The following is a 10,097-nucleotide window of genomic DNA, read 5'->3' on the forward strand; positions in this document are numbered from 1 at the left end:
TCTGTCTCAAAACATAAAAAATCACTTGTCCTCAGCGCCCTCAGGCAGGTAAGAAGGCAGATTCTCTCCAGGAGGGAGAAGCATGACATTCATTTCCCCTGCTCCCTACCCCTCACCTAAAGTAATAAAGAAGGAAGAACCAGGGCTGAGACCAGGGCCTAGGGCTCCCTGACCATCACATCACACCACCTCCTCTGAAGTCCATTCTGGCTCCCCATCATACACCAGAACACACTTCCCAGACAGCACACCACCTTCCTTCCCGCTTTATTGACTGGACCCACCCAGTTTTGAAGAAAAAAAATTATTACTTTTCAAGTCCGCACTCCCACCATATGTGGCATTTATTTCCAGAGGAGGCCGGCTCTGGGTTTCCGTGGACAGATGTTGCTTTGTGCCTGCCTGACACGGCTGGCGGCCGGCGTACAGCTGCCCCGAGCAGGTGGCCAAGGACGGAGTCCACTTCTGGCCCAGCATCAAGAGGGACAATTTATGTGGAGCTCTGGCCCCGGGGACCCTCTGCTCATTCCTCCACAGCCAGGGACCCTACTCTCACACACACACTCTCCCTCAGTACACGATTAAGACGTTCAAAGGGGGCTAAGAGGGAGACACAGAAAGCTAAGATACCTCCCCCCTCAACACATCCCAATTTCCAGCCAGGCGCAGCTAAGCTAAGAGAAGGCCGTGGGGAGTGGAGAGAAGTCACTGACCCCTTCTATCAGCCATCTGTGAGCTCCTGCCAGACCTAGCTAGCGCGAAGTGGAGGATAAAGGAGGTCCAGACAGATGGCAAAGCGCTTTGGGAAGGAGGGCTCCGTAGGAATGCGAGGGCCGATGCGAGGCCCACTTTAGGGTGCGTTTTGTTATCTCCTCGGCTCCAAACCCCCCTCCTTTCGGCACCCACCCGCAATCTCAGACTGAAAGAAGGGCAAAAAACAGCCGGGAGAGGCGGGGGAGAAGACCCCACTCTCCGCCACTTATCTCTCTCATTTGAAAGTCAGAGCACTGCGCTGCAACTAAAGTGCGTGTGTGCGGAGGGGGCGGGAGACTGGCGCAACCGAATCTAAAAATACTCGATAAAAATGCTAATCCCGAAGGCAAAGAGAGAACGAAGAAGGAATCTGTCAATCACGAGGCTCCCGCTCCTCACCCACAGCCCCAGCTGTACGGACTGCATTCCTGTCGAGAAGGAAAGAAGTGGGGGGACAGGAATGAAGAAAAGAAAGGGAGAGACACCACCACCTCCACGAGCGCGGGCCGCGGGGGCGGGAGGCGGCGGCGGAGGAGGGGCTCGGGCCCGCGGAGCCGAACAAAGCGGGCCTCAAGTTCTATCCCGCAGCTCCCCGAGGTGTGTGTGGGGGGGGGCATCCTGCAGCACCCCCTTTCCCGGAGGTGAAATGCCAATGCGGGGTCTGGGGGAGCGAGTGCCGCGTGGAAGTCCCGGGCTCTGAATCTTTGCAATTCCAGAAAAGGTTTTGTTTGGGGTCCCCCCTCACCCGCTTCCTGCCTGCGTTCCCACCCCTCGTATACACACACACACAATCCCTCCTGCTCCAATCCCACCAGGCCGGCCCCGCCACGCTATGGGGCTGGGCGGGCGCGCCCCAAGGTCCCTCCAGCCCCCACCTGGGGATGGTGATGCACTTGGTGTTGACGTTCTGCGTGGTGATGGCTTTCTCCAGCTCGTCCAGCTGCCCCGTCTTCTTGAGCTTCTTGACCAAACTCTTGACGGCCTTCTCGCACCACTTCTCCTCCTGCCCGTTCTGCTCGCCCTTTTTCCAGCCCAGCAAGCGCTTCACGATCGGGGGAGTGAAAGGCAGGATGGACGACATGGTTGAGGAGGGCGCGCGAGCTGCGAGGAGCGCCCCCGGCGGGGCTAGGCGCGGCGGGACGCCGGGGGCGCAGCGGGGAGCTCAGCCCGGGCCGGCTGCGGCCGCCCAAACTTCGCTTCAACTCTCGGCGAACTTGCTGGTTCTCCAGGCCCGGCCGCGGCGCTGCAGCCGGCGGGGCTCGGCGCGCGGCCCTGCGCCCCGGGCGTCTCCCACGGCGGGGAGAAGGCCGGCGGGGCGGCGGGCAGGCAGTAGCGAAGCGAGATCGGGAAGGCCTGGGACGCGGGGCGGAGGCGGCGGCCGCGGGGACCGGAGTGGCAGAAGAAAGTTTGGGTTTCCGCACGGGGTGGCTGTTTGGGTGCCGCCTCCAGGAAGGAAAGTCCAACCCCCAGCCAAACTTTGCTCGCCTCGCTCGCTTTGATGCGCAGATCCCTCCGCCTCGGCAGCCTCGCCTCCCCGCTGCCCTCCTCCTTCCCGGCTCGCTCGCTAGCTGGGCCGGCCCGGGGCGTGCGCCGCGCTCCTGCTCCCGCCCGCTCCCAGTCTGTGTTTCATGCAAATCCGCGTGCAGCCTCCTTTCCAAGCGCTGTCACCGCCCCCTTGCCGCTGGGGCTCCCCGCCTCCTCCCCCGCGCCCCGCCGCCTCCTCCTGCGGGCGCCTTGCTCGCCGCCCCCCCCACCCCCAGCCTCCGGGAGGGCTCCTGGCCTTCCCCCCGCCCGGCGCGGAGCACGCCCACGTGGGCGACCTGGGACAGCGGCCGCCAGGGCTGGAGCGCGCAGGACCCCGCGCGGCCCCGACCTGAAGTCCAGCGGACGCCGGGAGGAAGTCGTGGGAAAGGAGCGGCAAGAAGGGCCCCTGGCGGGAGGGCCGGGCTCGGGTCGTGGCGTCCGCTCTCGGAATCCACACTCAGGAAACTCAGCTGGAGTGGCGGGCCCGAGGGTTAGACTCGCACGAAAGAACGAGAGCGGGCTGGCCACAGGCAGGCGGTGCGCTCCTGGGAGGACCCCGGTTCGAGGGAGGACGCGCGGAAGGCTGAGGCCCAGGAAGTCGGGGCGCGCACCAGGACGCTGGTGCGCCGATCCCGGTCAGGGGCCGTGGCGGCGCCGGGGACTCGGGGGGCTGTTTTTATTCTCGCACTAGAGAGACCGTTCCAGTTTAGAGCCCCAGGGCCGGATTAGGGAGAGGCTCCCAGAGGTGCCGATTTGGGGACCCCAGTGACTCCCTGGATAATAGCTGGAGTCAGGGGTCCCTTGGACCTTTGGGAATCAAGTGCCCCGCAGAAAACGGGCCTCAGAGGCATTCGTTAAGCTCAGGAAGAAATGAATGGGGGAGCCTTAGAACTTATCTGTAGAGGAAAAGTTTCATTACAGGGTGCTGGAATCCTATGGGAAACAAAGTATCCGAAATTCAACACCCAGTAAAATAGGAGAGTTTTGTTTTCAAAGCTGTGAACTCGCAACAAGTGGAGCGAAAGGGCAGTCTTCGGGGACCTTATATATTCCAAATTAGCTTCGGTGGGAAGCAGAGGAACACCAGGATATTGGGGGCGCTCTGGGGCTTTTCTCTCCACGAACACAATTCAGGGGCGTCTACCCACAGACCCCTCACTCGGTGGCTGTCAGGAGTTACCCCAGGCCCCCAGGGCCTTTCTCCTGCAGCCCCTCCCCTACCAGACCTCTTAGCCTTTGTTTGTTTTTAACAGCAGGAAACTCCCTTGGTGAGAAAGAAGTGATCCGCAAACCCTCTAGCGGGTGGGGAGTTACAGAGCCCTGTGAGGTGTGGCCTAATCCACACTGTCAGCCCAGAAGCTGCAGGGGTCCCTGCCTGGAAGGAGAGAATGAGCTCTGGCAGGTCTGTCAGCTGCTGGGGCTGAGCCCAGGGCTCCCCTCCTTCTAATTCTCTGCCTGCTTGGACCTTAAAGGAGAGTCCCCTGAACCCCAAATGGTGCTTAATGACCTGCTCCCCATTCCTGGCTGGTCCTTGGAACTAACCAGCAGCCACTATAATCTGGTTTCATTCCCTTCCACCGGTTCTCATCGAGAAAGAGAAGGAAGGGAGGCAATAGACTGTTACTGATGGCTTTCTTCATTCCAGGCAGAATGAAGAAAGTGCTGCGCCCTGATTTCATCTTCACAGTGACCCCTGAAGTAGATGTCCCTGGTCTCCTATTTACAGCTGAAGTACCCGAGGCCCAGAGATTATAATACTGGAGAGGTCTAGCTGCAGAGTTAGGCTACAAACCAGTGGTTTTTGAGGCCTCAGCCCACACTGCACCCAGCTAGCTGCCTGCTAGAGTTGTAGAGGTAGAAGGTGACGTCACCGATGGAGCTCTGCAAAACCAACGTTCTTTACACAGGTGCACTATTGATACTAGAAGAAATGTTTGCTCACCTGGAAAACAGGCTAGAGATAGCTTTCCTCTCAATCTCTTAGGGTGGTTGTGGGAGTCCGATGTGAAAAGCTTCACCAAAAGTCAATACAGCCGCTGTTAGTGCCATGGAGAAAGGTGCAAAGTGGGGAGCAGGGTTCAGTTAGACACGCACATCTACAGAGCACCTCCATGTGCCATCCTACTCATTTCTGAAAATGCTGAAATGAAAGACTAAGGGCCCTAGCCTCCCAACCTAAAGAAGCACCAAGGGGTAGGAAATGTGTGCCTGTGAGAAACGGGCCCTTGTGTAAACCGTTCATATTAACCTGGACATTGCATCAGGCAGGCCCCACTGTTGAGAGGCATCCAGCAAAAAGACCTCAAGCTTCATCAATGACTGACCTGGCTTTTAATCTTGGCTCTCTCTACCCCTTCACCCCACCAAGCATCTATTCTCTCAGCTGTAAGAATGAAGCACACAGTTCTTCTTATGAATCTAGAAAAGGCATTACAACTGTTCTTCAGGGCAGAGCCATGTGTGGTGAAGTGTAATGTATACTATGAAGGTGAGAAGCCTAAGAGAGATCTGAGTTTTGCAGGTAGTAGAAGGGCCTGGCATGTCCCCGAGTCTCTGAATCATGACATGGGAAGGGCCCCATGGTCAGCCTTCTCGTTTTCCTGAAAGGAGGCAGTGACTAGTCAGCAGTCAGTGTGGCTGAAGCTTGCTCTTCTGCATTTTCTTTGCTGGTCTCGGTGGACAGCTGGTGCACGCAGAAAACAGGGCTGGCTCCATGTGTGAGGCCAACAAGTGACTCGTCTGGGCGTTCCTTTCTCCTCTGGCCTCAGTTTCTCCACTAGAAGAGTTAGAGAAATCAGTCCAGTTTCATAAAACTGGAGGGCTAAGGAGCAGATTCCTCTGGGTGCCCGAGAACCTCACATACTCCCCTGACTTTGGCAGGTGAGAGGGTGGGCGGCTCTGGGTGGAGAGGAACTCTGCTCTAGCACGTGTGCTCCTGGGGCCCAGCCAAGCCGGCTTCTGCAGAGGCTGCCCTTGGAAAGGAAACATCAGCCCAGTTAATTTTTCATCGGGGTAAGCACAAAGTTCAAGAGAGGTGGGATGGGGCCGGAGGCAGCGCCTCCGTTTTTCTGGGAATAGTTAGTCCTATGGGGGAGGAGCCTCACAAGCAGATTCGCCAAAAGATTTTCATGTGTTTGGCATGGCTCCCGGGTGGAACGCTGGAAAGAAACAAACACCTGCCTTCAATTCTGATGATTTTTCTGTTAACTAAAGGATGTTTAATCAATAAGTGGTGAATCTCGAAAGAGCAAGAAAATTGTTCCTGTCTTCATTTTACACAGACGTAAAGTGACATCTGGTGAAGGGAGGTGATTCACAACCTGGAGATGAGTCAGGATCTCGTGAGGACTAGAACTTTCAGCAGAATGCCCTCACCTGAGAGGGAGCCTCTGTCTGCAGCTAGCCCTCTTTCTTTAGCCCTTAACACACGTGAGTTCTCTTTGTGGTACCAAATGGACCTGAGTTAAAATGTCTAGTCTCCTCTTTCCAGTTGTGTGACTTCAGGCGAGTCCCTTAACTCTGTTGTATCAGTTTCCTTATAGAATGGGAATAATAATAATCTTCCTCTTAAGATCGCTGTAAGGAATCAAACAACACATGCAGAGAGCTTTCTACAAGCACTCAGAACATTTTCAATACACTTGGATATAGCTGGTGCTCAGTGTAGAGTACTACGCACAAATTATAAGCAATGAGTTCTGCGTACAGGAGAAAAATGGCTGTATCTTAAAAACAGTTCAAGGTGAAGATAGCAACACAGAAAAGGACAGAAATAATGCTATGCTACTTGTATAAAAAGTTACATAGGCACAAAACAACTGTATACATTTTGAAAGAAGTCATATAAACAGATACACATTGAATCACTTCACCCTTTAGGATGGCTACTCTTAAAAAAGGAGAAAATAGTAAGTGCTGGTGAGGATATGGAGAAATTAGGACCCTTGGGCAATGCTAGTGGCAAGGTGGAAAATGGTATGGTGGTTCCTCACAAAAGTAAACATGGAATTACCACTTCATCCAGCAATTTCACTTCTGAGTGTATACCCTAAAAGAAGTGAAAGCAGAGATTCCACAGATATTGCACAGCCATGTCCATAGCAGGATTATTCTTGATAGTCAAGAGGTGGATGTAACTTTAGTATCTATTGAGGGATGAATGCATTAACAAAATATGGTCTATACATACAATAGAATATTATTCAGCCTTAAAAAGGAAAGAAATCCTGTCACATGCTACAATGAGCATGAACCTTGAAGACCCTGTGCTAAGTGAAATAAGCCAGTCACAAAAGGACAAACACCATATGATTCCATTTACACTAAGTACATAGAACTGTCAAATTTTTGAGACAGAAAGTAGAATGGTGGTTGCCAGGGGCTGGGGGGAGGAAGGGAATTAATGGGTACCGCATTTGAGATGGGGAGATGAAAAAATTTTGGAGATGGATGGTAATGATGATTGTACAACCATGCCATAGAACCATACACTTTAAAATGGTTAAAATGGTAAATTTTGTTCCCTATATTTTACCATAATAAAAATAGAAAAAATACACATTGAACACAACAGGATAGGTGTTTGAGGGTAAGCATATGGGAATTGGAGGGGAGACTAGAGGGGGAGTACATCCATGGGTCTGTAATGATGAAGTACTGTGTGGTACTGAGGAATCTGTTAACCTCACTCTCTGCACTTAAGCTGCAATAGTACAATGTACTCGGCAGCCTAACTATTCTCTAGCTCGCTCAAAAGTCAGTCTTTGGGACTTCCCTGGTGGCCCAGTGGTTAAGACTCCACAATGCAGAGGGTGCCAATTCTACCCCTGGTCAGGGAGCTAAGATCTTGCATGGCACATCCAGTCAGTCAATCAGTAGAAAGACAAAACATCTAAACCACCACAAAATAAACCAAGACAGAGCCTTTGCTTCCCAGCACCTTCCAACCAATGATGGGGATCTCTCGTATTTGGAGAACCCAGTCAAAATTATTTAAAATGCCTGCCCCAGGGCCACCCCTAGGAACCCGCAGCCTCTGATGCTGCCCCCGCCTGACAGCTCGGGGAACTGAGGGTGCAGGGACCAATACCCTTTGCAGGTCTGCTCTAGGCCAGGCTCTGGGCAGAGACTTCTAGGATAGCATCTTGTTTGAAATTCTCTGTCCCCAAAAATGGTTCCTATTGTTGCTGAGAAGGGACCACAGACTGAAGAATTTCAGTTGCTATTGTCCAAACTGGATGGCTGACCCCTGACTGCCAGCCCAGCATGGACCCTCTGTCTCCAGAGCCCCCAGAGTAAGGTTCCTAGGGTTGTTTACAGACAGTCCTTGGGAGAAGGGAGCTGGAACAGAAGGAGTTGTATGTAGGGAAGTTGGAGTGTAGGATTTGGGTGTTGGGTCCAAGGACGATAAGGTGAGAGGCCAGGTCTGATAGGAGGAGATTTGGGGTGAGGGATTGGACTCAGGGGTAGGCATTGCTACCCGATGCTGGGTACAGACTGAGGCATGGGGCCAGGGCTTTGAGGGAGGACAGGATGGGCCTGTGGGCAGGCGGCTGGAGCCCAGGGCAGGGTTCACAGAGCTATTTTGAGTTTTCCTGAAGAAGCTCCTTCCCAGTGTTCAGGCCTGGGAGTCAGGGGCCAGGAGAGGATCCTGGTAGGTGTACAGTCGTGTGTGTGAGTGTGTGTGTACTTGATTATACCACCTGTGTATGTCCTGGTGTGTTGATCACTCTGTGTTTACACAAGTGTTGTTGAGATTCAGGTGTGTGTACGCTAAATGTCTGTCCGCCCATGCCTCTGAGATCTGTCTTGTTCAGATCACATTATTTCACAGAGCCCAGCCCCATATGTTTAAGTGAAACGGTTATGTGCTGTGTGAATTTTCTTCCTGGGTTCATGTGTTTCTGTGTCTTTGTCTTTGTACCATGTATGAGTGTATATCTGTAGAGGTCACTATGTTTTCTCTTTCCTATTTTCTGGGATAATAGTCACAAATGTGGCCTTGGCTCAGGCCCAGGATTTCTCTCGGTCCAGAGTTCAGTTTACAATGTGGCCCTACAGCAGCAATTGTTGGGTCATATAATTGCATTTATTTTTAAAAGCACACGTGCATATGAACAACCAGCAAGGAGTGGTGTGCTGAAATAAAAATACAGTTCTAGAAGAGCAGTGAGACTGTATGCCCTTAAATTACTTTTTAATATATTGGCAAGCTATTTTTACACTGTACGTGAATGGAAGATACTATATCAAAGTTACACCTCAACTTAAAGATTTTAAAGAAAGACAGCAATGTGTAGGGTGAAAGCACAGTTGGGTTTATCCAGGGTAGGGAATGTGGATCCCGGAGGGAATGAGGCAGGGGTGGTTTGGACTGTCTGCTCAGGTCTGAGAGGGTGACTGATGCTTGGGGCAGTGGGTCGGGTGGTCTGTTAGTGCCTTTGTGTAGTCAAACATGGGCCATGTTAAAAGAGAAACAGAGTCCTCATTTCTCAAAACAACATACATATCTAGAATATTCTGTCCCTTAGATACACCCCAGCATCTGGAAACAAACCTCCTGGGGTTGACTCAGACCTTGAAGGAATAAAATGGGAAAAGCTGTCCCTCTCCCAAGCAATTCAGTCTGACCAGAGGGTGGGACACCAGCTTCAAGACATGAGTTAGGCTGTTGTTGCTGTTTTAAAGCCCACATACTATAGGGTTCCATTTCTCTGAACTGCCCAGATTAGGCCAATCTACAGTGGCAGAGGTAGGTCACAGGCTGCTGGGGGCTTGGTAGAGGGTGGGAGTGACTTCCAAGGGGTACAGAGTTTCTTTCTGGGGGAATGAAAATATCCTAAAGTTGACTATTGTGATAGTTGCACAGCTCTTTGAATATATTAAACCCCACTGGCTTGTTCATTTTTAAGTGGGTGAATGGTATGCTAAGTGAATTACAGCTCAATAAAGATGTCTTTAAAAGTAATAATAAAGGCTAACACATACTGACGTCTCACAAATGCTAAGCCTTGCTCTCAGTGCTTCACATGAATGAGATTAACTCTTAGTTTCTGCAGCTGCCTGTGGCTGGTGTCATTACCCTGCCCTTTCCAGAAGAGGACACTGAGACTTGATGAGGTGACATTCAGAGACTGGCCTTGCTCAGACAAGCCAAGATACCTGCTGGACAGTCCTTGTTCTTAACCATGATGAGGACAAACAATGACCACAGACTAGAGATAATCACACTACAACCCCCTGATTTTTCACTAAATATATCATGAACGTCTTTTTCTGTTACTCCACTATTTTGAATGCGTGTGGAGCAGCCTGTCACATGGGTCTATCATAATGTATGAAGCCACTTTCCCACAAGTGGACTTTTAAGTGGCTCCCAGTTTTATTCAGCATTATAAAAAGTGATGCTTTAAACACTTTTGTACATATGCATTTGTGTGTCTCTCTGATTATTTTCTTACAGTAAGTCCCTAGAAGGAGAATGGCTACTTATGGAGTCATTACCAAATGGCCCCCTGAAAAGCTACTGTACCAGCTGTATCCTAACAGCTTTATAAAGTGAGATTGAATCTGGGGTAGAATTTTTCTTGACATCTGACTTAGTCATCAAGCTCCACTCAAGAGAGCTTCAGCTTTTGCTGTGACATTTTTTGTTTTCTTCTGAAATCAAAAAGTGGAAAAGGGTCTCTACTGAAAGATCTCTGAGTATAGGGGAGAGGAATCACAGGGTGGTGCTATTGGCAGGCAGTACAAGGAAACACTTTTTGGTCTTTTCCTCCTGCCCTCCCATAGGTGCTGATGTTCCCCGGGGCCAGGCACTT

At 51.6% G+C, this 10,097-nt stretch overlaps 1 protein-coding gene across 6 annotated transcripts in view; it reads right to left on the minus strand.

Moving 5' to 3' along the window:
- SMAD3 (SMAD family member 3) overlaps nt 1-1,837 on the minus strand; it is a 127,085-nt gene extending 125,248 nt beyond the window's left edge. For 5 of the 6 annotated variants that reach the window (XM_068964439.1, XM_068964438.1, XM_068964434.1 and 2 more), the window contains exon 1: nt 1,629-1,834. In XM_068964439.1, coding sequence (XP_068820540.1) covers nt 1,629-1,834 — 206 coding nt within the window. Of the gene's footprint in view, nt 1-1,628 lie in introns of all 6 variants that reach the window. The other variant, XM_068964440.1, reaches the window with a different exon arrangement.
- Nucleotides 1,838-10,097: the final 8,260 nt, after the last annotated feature.

This window comes from Capricornis sumatraensis, chromosome 2 (assembly GCF_032405125.1).
Source record: "Capricornis sumatraensis isolate serow.1 chromosome 2, serow.2, whole genome shotgun sequence".
In the NCBI taxonomy this organism is placed as follows: domain Eukaryota; kingdom Metazoa; phylum Chordata; class Mammalia; order Artiodactyla; family Bovidae; genus Capricornis; species Capricornis sumatraensis.